The sequence below is a fragment of the Lagenorhynchus albirostris genome, chromosome 17, assembly GCF_949774975.1.
Source record: "Lagenorhynchus albirostris chromosome 17, mLagAlb1.1, whole genome shotgun sequence".
Classification (NCBI taxonomy): Eukaryota; Metazoa; Chordata; class Mammalia; order Artiodactyla; family Delphinidae; genus Lagenorhynchus; species Lagenorhynchus albirostris.
In genome coordinates, this window is record NC_083111.1 from 77,925,521 (window position 1) to 77,945,006 (window position 19,486).

At 54.5% G+C, this 19,486-nt stretch overlaps 1 protein-coding gene across 1 annotated transcript in view; it reads right to left on the reverse strand.

Annotated features, from left to right (window-relative positions):
- Positions 1 to 19,486, reverse strand: part of COL22A1 (collagen type XXII alpha 1 chain) — a 265,238-nt gene that overhangs the window by 97,901 nt on the left and 147,851 nt on the right. Inside the window, exons 23-30 of the mRNA XM_060128072.1 lie at positions 19,099 to 19,152; positions 8,553 to 8,606; positions 7,851 to 7,904; positions 6,556 to 6,609; positions 5,553 to 5,606; positions 2,833 to 2,877; positions 2,234 to 2,278; positions 1,723 to 1,776 (exon numbers count right to left, since the gene is read on the reverse strand). Of these exons, the coding sequence (XP_059984055.1) occupies positions 1,723 to 1,776; positions 2,234 to 2,278; positions 2,833 to 2,877; positions 5,553 to 5,606; positions 6,556 to 6,609; positions 7,851 to 7,904; positions 8,553 to 8,606; positions 19,099 to 19,152 (414 nt within the window). The remainder of the gene's footprint in view (positions 1 to 1,722; positions 1,777 to 2,233; positions 2,279 to 2,832; positions 2,878 to 5,552; positions 5,607 to 6,555; positions 6,610 to 7,850; positions 7,905 to 8,552; positions 8,607 to 19,098; positions 19,153 to 19,486) is intronic.

Here is a 19,486-nt window from a genome sequence, read left to right on the forward strand (position 1 = left end):
AGCCAGCAAATGGCTCAGGCTGGCTTTAAACTCAGAATCCAAGTCCTGAACTACTCACTGTGCAGCATTTCCCTGACTAAAGTTCCAGAAGCTTCAGAGAGAAGAACCCTTTCTCAGCGCTATTTGCATTATCCGAGTTTACCCGATTCTCTTCTTGACACTGTCGACCTCGTGCTCCAAAACCAATCTCATCCAAACCAATTTACCCTCCATTAAAAAGTCCAAATGACCAAAGCTGAGCGTGTCCCAGTGGAACGTATGAATAGACATAAACAAGAAGAGGGTTGGAGAGCGTCTCTAACCCCGAGAGCCTCAAGGCCACCTTTCTGGAAAAGCCTCCCCCACCCCCAGGGCTGCAGGGTGAAGGAAGGGCCAGTGGGCCACAGTCCAGGCAGCTCTCTGACTTAGAGGAAGATGCTTGGCTGGAGAAGGGTCTTTGCGTTTTGCAGTTAATGTGACCGGCCTCGGTTCCCACCCCAGCTTCTCCGTAGTTTAACTCTCTGAGCGCTAGCTGACACAGACGCAGTATCACCCTACTTTCCAAGATGCCCTGGGGACAAAATTCTCACAGTGGCTGGTGGGGAGAAAGTGGACCAGAGAACTGAGGCAGGGGTGCTCAAGGCACAGTCAGAAGGGGGCAATGTTGCCTGAATGTCTTATTTTAGATTTTTTATTTTGACCAGAATTGTCTATTATTACATATTTCTCTAGGGGAAAAGAAAAGCAGGCCAGATTCTTCGGAAGCTTGAATGTGATTCTGCTGTGGCCCTGGCAACTCTGCCAAAGCAATAACACGGGCTTAATGGTCTCGCTGAGTCCTCTGCCTTCTGGAAATGAGTTTCTCAAATAAAAACTGCTTTCTGAAAAGTCCAGGAGAGCAGCAGGCCTGAATGGCTCACCCACCAAAGCTCTTTCCATTCCAGGATCTCTATTTATAGATCGCAGGTCTGTCCAGAACAAAGCCCTCAGCCTTCAGCCCAAGAGAGGCGGACGGGAGTTGAGAAAGGTCGAGGGCAGGACCCTGGAGGGGACGAGCGTGCAAACTTGGGAGAACAAGGTGACAGCACCGTGCCGGACAGGGGCACCAGGGCCCCTCGGGGGTGTGGCCGCTCCTCAGGTTCCCCTCGGGCCAGGCTGGTGTGAGGTGAGGACCTGGTCAGAGCCAGGACGCTGGGCCCAGACTGAGGTCGGGTCTTGGCTCCACCACCCTCCATTCACGCAGCCCTGGGAAAGCGGCTTGGCCTTTCTGTGCCTCCGTTTCCTCCTTTATAAACTGGGGGTGTTGCTGATAACATGACCCCTCTCCGGTTGTCACAAGTGTCACCTAAGTCACTACACGTGCGTCCCACGATCCTGGCACACAGCGGGCCCCGACCCCCGGGGGCTGGCTCCTGGAGGCTGGCTGTATTCATCATTCTCCACCACTTCACAGAACAGACTCAAGCATCCACCGAGTTCGGTATCCGTGAGGGCTCCTGGAACCACCTGCCCGCGGATTCGCCTTGTGTCAGCATCACGCAGGGAGGCAGCAAGGGAGGCACAAGGCGGCCAGATGAGATGCTCAGAACCACACCGGGTAGAACCAGGACTGTACGCCAGGCCACCACTGTGACTCCAAGGGGTTGCCCTCTCCACGGAACCGCGGGCAACGCACAGAAACTACAGAAGGGAGGCTCTGCGGCTCACGGACCGGATGACCAGGACAACGACAGGAGCTCCTACCTTTGCACCTCGGTCACCTTTCGGTCCCGGGAGTCCCAGTTCCCCTTTCTCTCCCTACAGAGAAAGATAAAATTAGGAAACATTAGCACTCACCTGAGTGTAATGGCCGCCTCTTCCAGGTGAGAGCAAGGGGACCTTGGGCAAAGTATTGTGTTTTTCTTCCCAAGCTGCCCTGCCGTGGTGAAAACCAAGTTCAAGGGACAGCCTGTCAGGTGCGTGTGAGGCACCGAATTCTGCACCTGACAGGTAACAGCCCCAACCGTTCCCACACATTTCACCTGAAGCTGCTCCACCCTTTGCAGAGAGACCCCGCAGTCACCGTCCTTCTGCTCCAGCCCTCGGACCAGAGCGGCCTGATCCCCTTCCTTTTCTCTTCCATGAACGCTGAGGAAATACGCTCTAATCCCAGCCTGAATCACCACCCATCCCCCCAGGGTCGAAGACTGCAAAGGGGGCTTCTCTATCGGGCGCAGGCACGTGGCCCTGCTGGGAAGACACTGCTGCCACTCACCTGTTCTCCTTTCTCTCCCCTCACGCCTGGGAGCCCTGCCTGTCCCTGTGGAAAGAACACGGCGTCCCTGTTCAGTGGGCTCGCAGCAAGGGGGCTCTCCCGTGGTCCAGGGTGAGGGAACTGTGCTCTCTACCGCCTGCCGTCCGGCCCCCCAGACACCTCTGGCTCAGCGGGGGTAACGTGGAAAGCAAATTCGAGTGAGTCCGCTCCTGGGGAGTCCCCACGTGGTTCTCACTTTGCTACTCCCTCCCCGGGAAGCCCTGTTTCGCCTCTCTTGCTGTCTGACTCCTCATTCCTCTGGATCAGCCACGAGGTCACCCCCTGGCCCCGTCTCCTGACATCCCCCAAGTCTGAGCGAGAGGGACTCCTATGCCCCCCCACCTGCATGGCCCCACTCGCTGCACCTGTTCAACTGCTCTTGGCCAGTGGTGGTGACCCCAGTACCCACCACAGCGACAGATGCGTAGGACATGCCGACCGTCATGGGGTAAGTAAATGAGCACACGACGGGAAGGTCGTGAGCTCCAGGGAGACAAGTGACACGAGGCGTAGCGTATACTAACAAACGCACGCACTGAACGAATGAAGGTGGAACAGACCTTCTCTCCAGGTCGGCCTGCCGGGCCCTGCTCCCCAACTTCACCCTGGAGATAAAATAACAGACACCCCATCATTTTCCACTCGCATTGCAGAGACGGCCGTCATCCCAGCTGGTCCCACACCCTCAGAGCCCCCGTCAGCCACAACCCTCAATTCTCACACAAGCAGCACAAGCGTCACAGGCTTTGAAGACCCGAGTGGTTTGCCTTTCTGGAGAGAGGGCGTCCACACTCCCTCACGCTGTCTTCTGCTTCCCTCAAAAGAAACAGCTTCTGGAGTTGCCCTGACAGCATTTAAACAGGTTGAGTCCACTCATCCTGAATCTAAACACTTACAGCTCAAAACAACAAGGAGGGGCTTCCCTGGTGGCGCAGTGGTTGAGAGCCCGCCTGCCGATGCAGGGGACACGGGTTCGTGCCCCGGTCCGGGAAGATCCCACATGCTGCTAGGATGGTCACACCTTTGCAGTGGGAAAGGTGCTGGGGGGCTGAGTTTGGGTAGAAAGCATTTCGAAGGCCACCTGAAGTGCTTCCTGAATCCTAAGCCAAAGCACAGCCCATGGAGAGCCGGGCAGCGTCCGGAATTCTTGACACGAGCCAAAGAGGCGATGCATCCGCTCATCCCACAACCAGTCCCTTCTCTGGGCTGACTCAAGACCCGCCGCGTCCAGGACGCAGCCATCATCTTCTTTGAAGATATTTATCTTTAGCTGGCATGTTGTCAAGATAAAGTAACTAGGACTCCTGCCAGGTCTCCTCTGAAGCTACAAAGTATGTCCTAAAAGCATCATAACGGCAGAAACTCACAATTTTGAACTTTCTAGATAAATTTTTTTAAAGTATCGCACTAGAAATCGTACAAAAATGACACGTGAGCTGTAGTAACAGACCTCTCTGAATCTTCCAGCCATTAGGGGTGAACATACACACAAAACACGGAGAAGGAAAGATGAAAGAAAGCCCCGAGGGCACCTCAGTTTCACCCCAATACTTCTGACTGATCACCTTCGTCCACAGAATCGTGCACAGGGAACTCGATGGGAACAGATTCTTCTGAAGACTATTGAACGGAATGTGAAAATTCACACGGTGTAAGCCCAGAAGGGTGTGGCAACTCAGAGATTGGAGGAGACACAGCTCTAAGGTATGGGGGACTCCACAAAACCCACGGAGTCCAAAAAGGAGAGTAACAGGGAGCGATGCAAATGCTGCAAGTTCCTTCTGGGAAATGCCTGAATTTCAGCCAATCACTCAGACCCTGGAAGGTGGCCTTGGTGCTTCTAAGACCACGTGGTTCACCTCTAACCAGCACCTCAGGGCAGAGCACGCATGCTTCGTCCATGCTGTGACAAAACACAGCAAGTCACACATCAGTCACTGGGGATCATTATACATGCTTTTTTAAAACATGAATGTTGAGTCTTAAAACACGAAGGGCCGCTGTGCTCGCAGGTGGCAGTGGCGGCTCGCTGTGTGCCGACGGGGGCAGGGGCCAATAATCAGAGTCCGGGGTCCAGGGCGGGCGGGAGGCTCCTGGTGGGCACTCTGCACACTGAGTCCCGCCGGCGGGCGTCCTTGAGACAGCTTCGGTGCATTATAACCTGTGGTTTCCATCTGGTCAGAAGAACGCTCGCTCCTTGAAAAAGCGAGGCAGCAGGGAACCCAGGGCCCCGGGATTTACCCATCGGCCCTTCACTGGCCAGCAAGGTGAGTCCAGGCCACAGCTGTGCCCTCGCTGGGCGGTTTGTGACCCACCCTCCACCCAGTGAGCCCTCGCCGAGAGCCTGCCAGGTGCCTGCCTGTGGGCCAGGGGTGGGAGCTGGTGGCCGAGAGCGCGTCACTGCCTTAACTAGCGCTTAACCCAGTAGACTCGGAGGCCCTGTGACGGGAGGGAGAGGGCTCCCCATGTGCTCGGCTGTGCGCACACACGCCTCTCCGGAAGCAAGGCGCTGTGCACACGCACACACCGTGCACACACCCACGCCACACCCCCCCATATACATACAGATACGCACACACGTACATACGTTCACCACACACACACGCCACACCGCACATATACATACAGATACGCACACACATGCATGGCACACCACATATACACACACACACATGCATACACACACACCACACCACATATACATACAGACACACACACACGCACATACACACACACGCACGCAGAGTCCAGCCCTCTCTCTTCTGTACCCACGGCACCCTGAGCCCAGGCCACACCTGAGATGCTGAACTCTACAGATGAGCCCAGCCGCGCTTCCTTGCTTCTGTAGGGGTCAGGGGTCAGGGAGCATCGGAGGGAGGGAAAAGCTTAAGGGACAGGAGAGAGAGAGAGAGGAGGGGGTATTGACTCCCTTGCCTCTTCCCTCCCAGGACGAGCTAGGCAACGATGCTGGCCTTCTTCCCAAGGCTCCCGCTCTCTCGGGGGCTCTTTCCTCCAGCTACACGGCTCCCGGGTTCCAGGAACGCACTGCCCCCTTGCTCCTCTGCCCCAGGGGTGGCATCCATTGTCACCAGTCCAGGGTGTGTCACCATGGACCCCCTGACCCCGCCCTCGGCCTTTCAAACAGCCCCTCTGCAATGACCCCGGCTGTTTCCTGCCACACTCCAGCTCATACTGATGCTGGGCCCTGTCAGCTGAGGTTCACATACAGCCCCAAACACACCGTTTAGAATAACAGACGTGATGGGGAAGGAGTCCCTACCCGCGGGCCAGGCTGTCCGGGCAAACCGTCTGCCCCTCTGTCTCCCAGGGCTCCCTGTAAGGAACACAAACGGAAGTAAACAGGAGGGGCTGGGCTTGGAGGAGACAGCCTCAGGACTAGGTCCAGGCTGGAAGGAAGAAAACTGCTGGGCCTTAGGTGTTACTGAACCTCTTCAAATGTGTGTGACCACGGCAACCAGAAACCGCAGCTCAAACCACTTCCTAGATGCCATATTCAACGGCTCTGCTTTTGATTTATAAAGACACAAGTGAACGGAAATGAGGGATGCAGAGGAGGGAAGACATTGCCTAAGTGCCTTTGAGACTACAAAATACTTGCTTAGCCCTTATCTTTTGTCCTGAAAGATGAGCGAGGAGGATGGAGAATATTTACATGAAATGCCCATAAAATTAAGTTGAATCCATACTTATTCTATATCTTGTCATGAAAAAGTTAAGCTTCTAAGTCTGCTTATGGAAAAGGATGATGAATTTTCCAATAACATCCAAAAGTTGCCTTTCGAGGACGGTTGACACTCACCCTTGAGCTTAACGTCTGTTATGAAAAGGTGAAGTTCACTTGTTAAGATTTTGGCTGTATGGTTTTTTAATTGTCCATCTGAAGTGGGTAGACTGTGAACTTGCTTCCCAATTTTATGATAGTTAACCTCTGACTCTTTTCTTAATGATCTTACTGTAATGAGCCCCACCAGGGTATTTTCTAAACTGAAGTCTCTTATTATGTAAGAGTATCTGAAAGGCTTTTCTCCTTGCAAATAAAACACACACACATTTCTAACAGAATAATTTTAAAGTCCTAGGCCTCCAAATCCTTCCCCAGTTACCTAAGTAGGAATAAGGGGCTCGCCCATATCTGACCTTGGAAATCCAAACATTTCCGAGCCCGGCATGACTCGGAATCCAAACGTGATCCAAGGCCCAGGCAACCAACAATCAAAAATCTCTTTAGCTTCTGTGTTTTGGGTTCCCAAACTCACACCAACCTTTGGTCCTGGCAGGCCTGGGGGTCCGTTCAGCGCATCCTTTCCAGGAGGTCCCTGCGCCAAGAGGGAGAAAAACAGACCAACATGAAAGGCACGGTTAGGGAAGCGCTGCACTGAGTTGCTGCAGCCGGAAGCTGGTCGGCACGGTGGGCGAGACACGCAGGACTGGTCCTGTGTTCCAGCTCTCCGGTGGCGCTCTCGCTGCTGTCAAGTGTCTGTGGGTGAAACTGTGTGGACCACGTGTTCAGGAACGTCTGTGGGTGACGGTTAACCACGCGTTCCAGGTTTGGACCCGTTCGCCTGACAGTGGGCGTCACGGCCCTTAATTTACGTCGAGAGCCTTAGGCCTGGACCTGGAGCTCAACGGGGCCGAGCACGCTGGCATCCAGCAATCACGTCCTTTAATCTACAGCCACCAATGGAACTGTGGTCCAGTGACAAGGGAACAACCACTGTGTGCTGCACAGTCGAATTTCCCTCTGTCACCTTTCTCCAGCGTCCCAACCCCCCGTCAGCTCTGTGGGTCGCACAGGCTTTCTGTATCCACAGCCTTCCCCTCCTCTGCTGGCCCCATCAGAGAACCAGCGGTAAGGAAATGCCTTCCCGAGCAGAGGCCCCCTGAGGTCCATCACCAGGCCTGGGAGGGCCCATCATGGTCACATGGTATCGGAAGCTCAAGGCCACGCCTACCATCCTGCCCTGAAGAGCTACAGGCCAAAACGGCAGGAGACACCCAGCTTCAGTCTGCACCCACTTCCTTGCGTGGAGACATTAAGGTCTGACGAGCTCTACCCTCAGGACTTAAAAGGAAGGAGAAGGCCCAGGTCCCCAGGATCTTTTTGGCTGGGAAGGAAGCAGCACCATCGGCACAGTGACAGGAAGAGCTCTGCTGCACCCTGGACCGTGTCTCACGCCTCCTCCTCCATCACTTCTGCGACCCTCTGGCAGTGGCCCTACAGACGAGGAGCCACACTTGAAACAGCAAAGGACTTTGGAACGTCCCTTTGAGTTACAAGAGCACAGGCGGCGGCCTAGGGAGAGGGTGCTCCAGTCTGCATTCCGGCTGGGGCCATGGGGGAGCGGCCCCAGGAGACAGAGCACATACGTGACAGGCACCACGGAAGGAAGAAGGCAGGCTGGGTACCAGGGTCCTGGTCCTGCCGACAGGGAGGAAAGGGCACGGAGCGTCACCCGCTGGAAAGCGGCCCGGGTGGCAGCTGAAAGGGCCCGGCCACTCCCGTCACAGAGGATGGGGGAGACGGGACAGCGCAGGGAGGGATGCTCTGGTCACTCACCGCCTGCCCAGGGTGCCCAGGTTTTCCTGGGAAGCCGATCTCTCCAGGCAAACCCTGAAAAGGGAACCAGAGGGGAACCTTCAGTCTGACCTCTTGCAAGCATCAGCTCACTTCTCCCAGCACCTCTCCTGGCAGGAGCCCAGGTCTCCAGCTCTGACAAGGGCACCCAGGGGTGGGTACCGCTCGGGGGAATCTGGCTGTCCTTGGTGTGGGCCACGGTGAGACGTGGAATCGTCACACCTCCAAGGCTGGCCGGCGCAGGGTTCGTCTGGTCTGCAGTCGGGGCCACCGGCACCTTCATTCCTGCCTGGTGGGATGGGTGGAAACACCTCCCTCTGCCCCACCCAGCGGGACCCCATCTCTCCGCTCGGCCTACAGGGAACTTTCCCAGAGGGCTCCTGAAATGCGGGAGGGGAGACAAACCACCCGCTCCTGAAAGACCTCAGAAGGACCACCCCAGCCCAGTGTGTCTCTCCCCCTGCATCTCTAGGAGCTGCCAACGATGCGCTGTGTAGCTCAGATGCTATTTCCAATCGAAGGGGCTGCAGGGCCGGCTGCTGGGGGGGCCCTCCTTGCTCATGCCTTTGCTCTGCTCTCAGACAAAGAGCGAACACGTGGCTCTGCACCACGATGTCCCCGGCTCCCAGGGCCACGAACCCCCATCTAAGTGCCCTGGGGAGAGAAAATCAAAACCAAGCTCACCGGGGGGCCTCCGGGTCCAGGGGGGCCTGGGACGCCAGGTGGTCCTGGGGGGCCCTGCAGAGAAAGAGCACAGCCTGGGTTACAAACGTGCGTGGAGCAGCCTCCTGGTGACACTGTCCTCTGAGAGGGAAGAGGGATGGGGACCAGTGAAGGGGGGTTCCGCCGCTTTACTTGAAATACTGCATTTTTTCAACAAAAAGTAACGAGCAAAAAGAGAAGGTCTGAAGTAAAATTTGCAAAATGGTAACGTGTGTACTGTCTGGCTGGTGGGATAATATAACTGTCTGTTATATCATCCATTCCAATACATATTTAAAATATGTGAGCATTTACAATAAATACGTACGTGCGTGAACACACATACACACGATGGGTTAACCCATTAACAAAAAGCTTCTAGAACAGTGGTTCCCAAGCATTATTCAGCATCGAATCACCTGGGGTGAATCAAGAGATCTGTTCAAACCCTCTCTCTCTCCACTACACATGTTCTAGGAGATGCACCTCTGGCCTTTGTTTGTCCAGGTGTCTCTCCAAATATGCCCTCCCTCCCCTGTCTCGCTGCTCGGATGGATGTCTCCACCTTTCTGAAATTTCCTGCAATTCCCCAGGCAGAATGAATCGCTCCCTCCCCCAAGCCGAAGGCCAGTGCAACAGTTCTCATCTGACCCCCGGGCCCCTGAAGGCAGAGCCCCCCTCTTGCTGCCCCCCGCATCTCATCTTGCACAGCAACAAGCCCAGGGCTTGGAATAGAGCTCGTGCTCAGTAAGCGTTTGGAGAAGTCAACTGCATTGAACACAGCTGAGGAGAGCGCTGTGCATTCCCAGAGAACAATACATCGCCACTGGAGGACGATAAATACTAAAAAATGGCCAAGGTTACCGCTTCCGCGGACAGTTCCCTTTTCTCCCTCTGGGGGCGCTGGTGAGTCAACAAAGGGCGGAGAACGGCGACGTTTACAGAAGAGAACTTTTTGGTGGCACCTGGACCTAGTTTTCCACGTATCTCGCTCAGTGCTGGAGAGCCTTTGGGGAGAACGTCTACTTTTATTAGGAGACATCTGCTTGGGGCTGGAGCAACTGAATGGCCAGGCAGAGCTGGACAGTGGCCCGGGTGGGTACAGATGCAGTGTCCCCCTAATGGATGAGGGCAGAGGTGGGGGAGGGCACCAAAGGCGGCTGGTGACCTCCCCCCCATTGTGGCTCAGTCCTGCTCCGCCTGCATCTGCCACAGCTCAGCTCCGCTCACCTCCGGCAGAGCAAGAGCCCTGCAGGTGGCACTCCCAGGACCCACCCCTCCATAAGGCATGTTCCAGTTGACCTTTTTACATCGCCCTGACCTCTGAGGCTCTCACAGCAACCTCAACCCCACGGAACTCATCCAAGGCCCCTTCTCCCCTCAGGCAGCTCTCTCTGAGAGCAAATGGGATACACTTAGCTTTCATCTCTCCTTACACTCCCCGTGATGCTGACGGCCCCTGGAATGCACTGGCCTCTTTCAAAGTGATCGTTCCAGGAAGCTGGCCTCCTGACCCGCTTATGACTCTGACCTTGTTTCCCCTTCCTCCTCCGTCTCCTGCAAACGTCCCTGTGGGCTGCTGCCGTTTGTTAGTTTCACTCTCACAGCATGTTAGGGTAGACAGATCTCTAGGGATCCTCTACTGGAAATTAAACCTCCTTGTTTAACAATAAAGAAAACTGAGGCTCAGAGAGGGTAAGGGCCCCATCTGAGGTCACACAGCCATCGTCTCCAGTGGATCCTGAGCAGTCCAGCTGCTGCAGAACCACCTGGGAAGCTCGTCGTAAATACAGGTAAACAGGCCCCTTGCCTGGACTCTAAGGCACAGGTCTGGGACAAATTTGAGGGGCCAGTGACTTCGGAACACTCCCCAGGTACCTGTGGAGAGCATCCAGGTCTGAGAATTACCTGTCTGGACCAACTCCATGCAGCACCCTAACTACCATCCTCACTGCTGCTAATACTACAAGCCCAGGGTTCCAGCAGGGACCCTTGCAAGGAGGGAGCAGGAAACACAGGTGTAGAAGGCCGAGGGGGCAGCACCCTCCGTTTAGGGTTTACTCTGCCCTGAGCTACACGCATTTCACCTCATCTTAATCCTCACGCTAATCCTTTCAGGCGGGCCCTGTTCATCCCGTTTTGAAGATGAGGAACTGGAACCTGGAGGAAAGGGAACCGGCATTAGACACGGTGGCATCCAGCACAGTGTCCCTGGTCCTTCACCCCCTCCCTTGTGAAGTGTCTGCCAAGCTCCCCGCCCGCCACAGCCAGTCCACCCTTAAACAGCCTCATCTCCTAAAAGACTGTCTGCGCGTTAAATGAACTTGGGGCTTTCAAGCCCAGCTCTGTGATCTCCAAGTCCACCACCTTCATAGGACCACGGCACCCGGGTCGTTTCTCTGCAGGCGGTATGGGTTAATGACTATCTGCCTGTTTGATGCTACCAGCTCAGGGCCGAGAGCAGAATCCCACACGGTCATCAAATAACCACCGCAAGGGCCTTACAAAGAGGCGGCGCTGGAGGGAGTGGGACAGCCGCTCCAGACGCGGCCACACAAGGGGCTGGCCAGTGGCCGTGGCTTCCTTTCCAGCCGGCCAGGGGCGCCCTGCAAGTCCCAGCGGGAAATGTTGGGGTAAGGGGTGGACAGCAGTCAGGATTCAATTAGAGCCAGCCTGCCCCGTGGACGCTGCCCCGGGGCCACACTGTGGCCATCACACGGCACAGTGTACACCTTCCTCCCAGGAAGGCTGCGTCCAGCCCCGCCAGGTCAGAGTGGACTCAGCTCCAGCGAAACTCCGTTTGTTTCTGATACCAGCGCCTCTGCAAGCCAGGGGCAGGGGGTGCTGGGGGGGTGTGTGGGTGCACAGGTCCATCGCCATCTACACCTGGCACTCTCAGCCAGCAGGGAGCAAAGTGGAATTTTAGGGCACCTAGCATACGCCTGGCCTTCTCTGAGGTCTCTACACACAGGGCGCCATGACCTCGGTGGTCCCTGACTCCCTGGCTGTGAGCCCCGGCACTCAGGGTTCACACGCTGCAGGAGCTGATTGTCAAGGGCGCGAGTGGAACCCCAGATATGCCGCCTCCTATCCACGTGGCGAGCTCCTGGCCTTGTGGAGGTCCACTTCCCCGTGCTCTGCAATGGGGGTATGAATCCTACAGCCCCAAGACTGAACATGACGATGCAGGAGGACAAGAGGTCCGGGCCTGGTCGCTGAGGGAACAGAGCAGTGGGGTGCATGCCCCATGACGTGCACCCCGATTGTCCCAGGCTATGTGGCAGCCTCCGTCCTCTCACGGCCTGCATGTGCAAATGTTCTAGAGAATGTTCTCCCTCCCCCAGGAGGCTTCAGAGGCAAGGAAACCTCACATCTGTCACCACCAGCAAAAGGGCAGTGTGTTCATGAGTGAGAAGCATCATGGAGTCTGGGGGCACAGGAGCCCCGGGTGGAAGACGAGGTGTCGGTGGGCGACAGGATGCTGGCAGCACCCGCTAATGCCACGGAGGGGAGCGGGGAGTGGGGAGCGAGCAGGCAGAAGCTTCGGTCCTTACATCAGAGGCCTCTGCGGAGTCCTGGGGCCTCTGGAGAAGCGGCTCCTGGAGATCCAGATGGCGGGGGTAGAGGTCCTTCCTCCAGTCCACACGTATCGGGCACCTTCCGTGTTCCCTCCGGATCTCCAGGTGACCCAGCCCTCCCTTCCAGAAGACTGCAGTCTTGCAGAGTAAATGAAACGCAAGCCCGTGACCTCCTGGGAAAGCCGTGGGCTCGGCATCAAAGGCAGACGGTTAAATTCCGAGCAGCTGTTTGACTCGAGGCACAGTATTTGGTTTATCCAAAGCCTGGTTTCTAAGCATGCAGAGTAGAAGGTACAATAATACTTTCTTTTCGGAGTTTTTGTAGCAAACCCCTGGGTCCTGGCACGTGGAAGAACTCATGAGATATTTGTTGAATCTAATTAAAAATATAGAAAATGACAACGAAGAAGAAAGATGCTCTAACTGCACAGAAATCAAGCAAAGCCATAGCGGGGAAATCGGGGATCAGCCCAGAGGGCAGCGTGAGTTTGGTCTTGGAGGGCAAAATGGGGCCTTGGCAAACGAGGTGGGGTCCAAGAGGGCGGGCACCTCACGAGGACGGAGCAGGACAAAGGGGAACAGGCAGCTCGGCATGACTGGGATGCCCAGTAAGAACAGGAAGCAGAGGCCCCTAAAACTAGGCCGCAAGTCTGGGGTCTGAAAAGGCTGGCTTTGTCTTTGAGGCAGCTCAGAATAACAGAGGTGTTCTAGAAGACAGACACAGTCAGGTCTGTGCTTCGGAAGATATTCTGCTGGCCTTAGGATCCCTAGGGAGAAGGAATCCTGGAAGAGACAGACCAGGAGACAGTGAAACCATGGCACAGGCAAAACGCCAGTGAGGCTGGGCCAGTGCTAAGTGGACGGCGGGGAGGGATGCAGACCAGCGAGGCTGGGCCAGTGCTAAGTGGACGGCGGGGAGGGATGCGGACCAGCGGAGGTCTGCACGGCAGTTCAGCGGTGACAGGTGAGCATCCGGCGGGGGTTGGATGCTACCTGAGACACTAAGAGGAGGAGAGGCTTTTCCAGGGGAAGCCTGCAGGGGAAGGAAGAGATGTGGGGTGGGGTTGGGGGGGAGGGGTTAGTCCAGGATGTGACTTACAGGCCCTTCAGAGCCTCAACTAAAGAGAGATTCCCATGGGGTAGCTGGGGGCATGAGGAGAGTGCCGGACCCAGCGATGCCGCTGGTGGAAGGCTCTGGTGCGGCGTTTGTGTCTCCCGGATCCTAGCGCACTCCACAGAGCTGAGCGCGACGTCAGCTGCCTGATGGTGCACGCGGCACTTCTGAATCTTCCAGTGGCCTTGGGGGCCTTACCCGTGACGGGCAACAACTACTGTTTAGATGGAACTAATCGCCCCCCAGACTTCTGGTTGACTTTAATTAGTCCCCCCACTTTATCTTCTCTTTCGCCTGAAAATAAGTTAAACAAAACCCCAAACAGAAAGGCCATCTGAGTCACTTAGTTGGTAAGTTTCCAAATGAAACTAGATGGCTCATGACTAAATCAAAGCAATTTATGAATTTTCTGTTTTGTTCTGCACGTACTGGCTTTGGGATTTTTAGGCACGAAGCTGCCTTCCTTCCACCAGAACAAAACAAAACAAAACAAAACAAAAACCCCTGCTTGCTACAAGCTTCACTATTCACCATAGCCATGACGTGGAAACAACCTAAATGTCCATCAACAGATGAATGGATAATGAAGATGTGGTACATACATACAATGGAATACTACTCGGTCATAAAAAAGAATGAAATAATACCATTTGCAGCAACATGGATGGACCTAGAAGTTATCATACTAAATGAAGTAAGTCAGACAAAGACAAATATCATATGATATCACTTACATGTGGAATCTAAAAAAAAATGATACGAACGAACTTATTCACAAAACAGAAACAGACTCACAGACATGGAAAACAGACGTGTAGTTGCCAAGGTGGTGGGAGGATGCAGTGGGAGTTTGGGGTGAGCAGATGCAAACTATTATGTATAGGATGGATAAACAACAAGGTCCTACTGTACAGCACAGGGAGCTGCAGTCAACAGCCTGGGATAAACCACGATGGAAAAGAATATGAAAAAGAATGTGTACACACGTAACTGAGTCACTTTGCTGTACAGCAGAAACGAACACAACACTGTACGTAAACTACACTTCAATAAACTTGTTTAAAAGGCTGCTTGAAAGCCAAAGACTCTGCACTATTATGCCTCTTTCATAGGTGAGGACATTATTAGGGTTTCAGGAAGGAAACGTGGCTAAAGGGAAGTCAAGACTGAAAGGCCAGTCTCCGTGCGGCCAGGGACTCTCTGAGGAGCCAGAGGCAAGTCACCCTCCGCTCGTCACTGATGCAGATGTTGTGCGCGGACCAGGCGGAAACCAGGGCTCCAAGGACTTGTGTCCGGGGGCGCGTCCTGCGTGCGTGTGTTGAGGGACACTCTCCTGAGCTCCCACCTGTACGTCAACCAGGGGAGCTTTGCATCTGTCTAGTTCATACGTGTGGCTTTTATTTTTAAAAAGCAGCTGTAAAAATTGGACAAACTGACTGCTAAATTTTCTCCCAAGCTTTAGGGATAAAGTATGAAGAGTGGGAAATAACTTCAAAAACAGAAACAGGGAGCGCCCAGCATTTTCCCGCTGGATCTTAAGGCCCAGGAGGGCAGAGCCCGTGTCTGGTTTTGTTCAGCATTTTATTCTCAGGGCACAGGGACGATGTTCAATCACCGTTTACGGAGGAAAGAGTATTAGGAGTGCAGGTAGGAACGAGGAGGAGGGAGGTGGCGGGGGGCAGGCGGATCCCTCAAGTCCTGGGCCACCGCCCGCTCTGCACAGGGTGCTCCCACAAGCCAGGATGCAGGATGTGGCTTGTCAGGCCCTTGGAGGCGTTAGAAGCTGGTGAGGGGGCTGCGATGACAGAGAGAACAAGTGCGGAAGCAAGCGAAGGGACAATTTTGGGACTGGAAGTCCTAGGGTTGAAGTCAGCGTGACTGTAACTGAGGGGCTGTCCTAGCTGGGGCTGGTCAAGGCAGGCCCCGCAGAAGGGGCCACGTTTAAGCTGAGAACTGAGTGGCCAGAAAGTCCGGGGAAGGGAGAACAGTGGGTTCAGGGGCCTGAGACTGGATGGACCTCCGTGCATTGGCAGGACCGACGGGGTCAGTGTGAAGGAGTGAAGTGAGCAGGGGACGGGGACAGGGCCCCGGGGAAGGTGGTGGGGTGCCGCGGTGGGAGGGGGCAGCTGGGAGGCCGGTGCGTTGCTTCAGGTCTGGGGGCCAGGATGGCTGGGATCTGGGCTTTAGAATCGGGACAGCGAGAGCCTATCTGACTTGGTTGTGTTTGGAAGGAGAAGTGGACAAGACTCCACAGCAGGTCGGGTGTGTGGAGCGAAGGGACGAGGACGACCCTGAAGGACTGGATAGGTGATGGGGCCCTTTGCCGAGGCGGGGACGCTGTGGCGGGGAGCGCACCTGGACGGGGTGGGCACCAGCCGTCCTGCCGAAGAAGGCTGAGTGTTTGATGCGAGTGTCTGAGGCACCGGGTGGAGCTGCCCAGGGGCTGCAGCTCGGGGAAGGGCTACTGCAGAATTAAACGCAGACAGGAGAGAGTGATAAAAAAAGAGGGGTGGCCTCGTATGGCTGGATTAACGAAGGTGTGCGTGACACCAGCTCAGCTCATGGGAGGTTTTCACCCTCTTCTCTTTTTATCATCAATAAAAATACCTAAATAACCCATTCATCTAATTATGAAATAGAGTGACAAATGAGCCAATAGATCTAAATGTTAACAACAAAATAACTGCTTTAATTATTACTAATAAAAAAACTATGTAATGACTCTATCAATTAACCGATAAGTCTGATTATTATTAATAGAACGTTTGATCCTCCTTAATACGATGGTGGCTAAACAGCTACTTAATGTGCTCAGTGATTACAGTGATGATGTATAAATAACCAATTAACCCAATTATCATTATTAATAATGGAATGGCAAATAACTATTCCTAATAACCACCAAGTTCCAATTGGAGTAGATTTACAAAACTGGATGGAATTTGAAGATGAATGAAAATTACTTGCATAGGTTAGCACGGCAATCACACTCCCCGCGTGACGGTAATGTTTGCTTTTTCCGGAAGTTGTTCCTGACTGTGAGTCCTTCTCTCAGTATGTAACTCCAGGGGCACAATGACTGCCCCCCTCAGCAGGGTTCCTGCGTAGAGGCCCAGGACCTTGAACCCACTCAGCCGTCTGGGGTTGGCCCCTTCCCCGGCTGTGTCCCCACCAACTCAAGAGGCTTCCTGCCATCCTGACTGCAGCACCGTCTTTGCATCAACAGTTGCCCAGACCAGACACAGATTTCCACTTTTCCTGGGCTGCCAGGATACAGGAGCTACCACGTAGCATGTGTATACTGAGTCTAAAACATTCCAGCAGGTGAAAATTTTCATCTTGAAAGAGGCACCCAAAGCATCTTCTGGAATGCCAGCCGCCCGGGGCTTGGCTCACTCTGAGGCCGCAGTGCTGGCTCTGCCCGTTACAAGCAAAGCTAATTAAACTCTGAGCTCAATTTCTTTAGACTGTAAATGGACTACGCATTGCTTTCTCACAGGTGGTTATTACAGGTGGTTACATACACGATTATATATGAACACCAAGGAGAGTGTTTGACAAGAGCAGACACTAAACATATGTGCCCTCTGCCCTCTTCTCATCAGAGCAGGAAACCATATGACTTAGTTTCTGCTGCAACAGAGCCAACCTTGATTTTCCAGATCAGCGTAGGGACCCTCCTCTGGGCCCGAGAGAGGCTGACGACCTCTCGCCCAGAACCAGAGCTCTGAATACACCTCTCCCAGGACTCAGCTCAGAGGACTGTCAGACTCTACGTGCATCTCTTTCTGCCCCGTGACATCTGGCTCCTCTGGGCACGGACAGTGGCTGCTAGGTTTCCCGTCGCCAGAGCTGACTCTGCACGCAGCGGGTATTTAGTAAACACCTGCTGAGTGAGTGAACCAATGAACCAATGAACCAATGCACGATGGCAAGCAGAAGAAAACCGTGGCCAGGCCCAGGGAAGGTGAGCATTCAGATATGTCAGGAAGGGGGAATTACAGAGATGGGCAGTGATCCACCGGGGAAACACTGCTCTCAGTGTGGGCGTGGTGGGCTTGAACGCAGCTTTGCGTCCATCGGGTGGTGATCCAACGCGGGGTGCCAGGTAGGACATATTATACACTCTACGTTGGTTCTGAACCACTGAGATCCCCGAATACATCGGGCGCCCTATTTCTGGCAAAACCCCTGCTGTGGGAAAGCTGATTGTGTTTTTATCCACAGCCCCAGCTCAATGCCTGGCATTCAGCCAAGATTTGCTGAAGGAAAATGGTTTCAAAATTAAAAATGAAAGAAAGAAATATATTTTCCAAAGTAGTCAACAAAAATTTATAGGGAAAAAAATCTGTAACTTAAAGCGATTTGACGGAGCTGGGTTTATGGTGAATTTTTGAAACACACAAGCTTTGCTCACTGGAAAGCAAGGTCATAAAACAAATGCAAAAACACTCTTTCGCTATGAACATCAAAATGCCAGTGAATGTGGAATCTTTAGAAGACGGTGAGTAATGGCTGACTTTACAGGCCCTCAGCCCGGGCTGCAGCCTAACCCAGACGCGAGGGACTGAAATGAAGCCTGAGATTCGTGTGCGGGGTGCCCGTCACACACCTCCCGTGTCAGCGTGGGAAAAGCAGGTTTTGGAAGTGCAGTTAGCAGTGTCCTCTGGGGGGTGCCTCCCCGACAATGTCAAAGGACAGTGTGGTCAACACCATGGGACTCGGGCACGGAGGTGGAGACGGCCCGGAACAGGCGGGCGCCGGAGCCGACCATTTACCGCAGCGCAGGGGCGGCCCGTGGACGAGCCCTTAGTGATCCCACCTGCCTGCCTGCCTGCCTGCGGCCACCACACCCAGGAGGACAGGACAGCACCCTGCCCGGTGCTCTCTGCTCCTCCGGGACCCCCCGCCATCACCCGGGTCACATCCCCTCATCTTCTCTTCGAATCGCCCTCCCCTTTTACTTTTCTTGGTATTTGTGACAAATGATGAGGTTGAAGTTCAGAAGGTAAAGTGACTTGTCCAAGACGCCACAGCCAGAAAGGGGCCGAGGGCTGGGACTCTAACCTCCTAACCTCCCCCGCCCCCGCCCCCACAACTGGGCTTCCCCCCCCCAGCACACTGCTTCCCCAGGATTTACCAACCCTGCTCCGGGGGAGGCTGGGGCTGGGGACTGGGTGGTGAGCTTTGGTGCAAGGGGCAAAGGGAGAATGAAGGGAGCTCCGGCCTCCAGTGCCGGGCGCCTTGCTCTGTCCACACTAAGGTGTGTGTGTCGGAGGCAGGGGGTGCTCAAGTGACACAGATGAGGGGGCCTGGGAGGGAGGGAGGTGTCTGCTGAGCGGCGTGTGGCCCCGAGCGAGTCTCTGTGCATCTGGGAGGCTCGCCCCTCATCTGTGAAATGAGGTGACCCCGAGCCTGCCCACCTGGCGGGCTGGCTGTGGAGGTCCACAGAGGGCCACAAGGACAGCACACGTGAGGCTGTGTGGGAGTGGGAAGCTGGACGAAGCCTGGGGCCAGAGGACGTTACACCAGAGCTGAGTCTGAAAGCGGAGGGGGAGCGAGGCGAGGAGGGGCAGGGGGAGGAGATGAGGGTCTGCCCTCCTCCAGGCCTAAACCCCTCCAGGAGACCAAATGGCCATTCTCCCAGCACCTGAGATGGGAGGCAGGGGGAGCAAGGGGCAGAGGGAGGGCGAGTGTCCCACTGAACATTCTTTTTAATGCTCTGATGCGGTGACCATGCAAGATTCTGGTTACAACCTGAGAATCGTTACCCCATCACTTATTCAACCAGAGCAAGCAGTGTTGCTAAGGAAGAGGATTTAAAGACAGTAATTACCTGCTGCCCCAGCAATCCAGGGATTCCAGGAGGGCCAGTCTCACCTTTCTTTCCCTGATATGGAATTTAAGAGAGAAAAAAAATGGTCATGAAGAACCCAGGGGTAAGACAGGAATAAAAACACAGACCGACTAGAGAATGGACTTGAGGATATGGGGAGGGAGAAGGGTAAGAGGCATGGACATATATACACTACCAAACGTAAGGTAGATAGCTAGTGGGAAGCAGCCGCATGGCACAGGGAGATCAGCTCGGTGCTTTGTGACTGCCTGGAGGGGTGGGATAGGGAGGGTGGGAGGGAGATGCAAGAGGGAGGGGATATGGGGATATATGTATATGTATAGCTGATTTACTTTCTTATAAAGCAGAAACTAGCACACCATTGTAA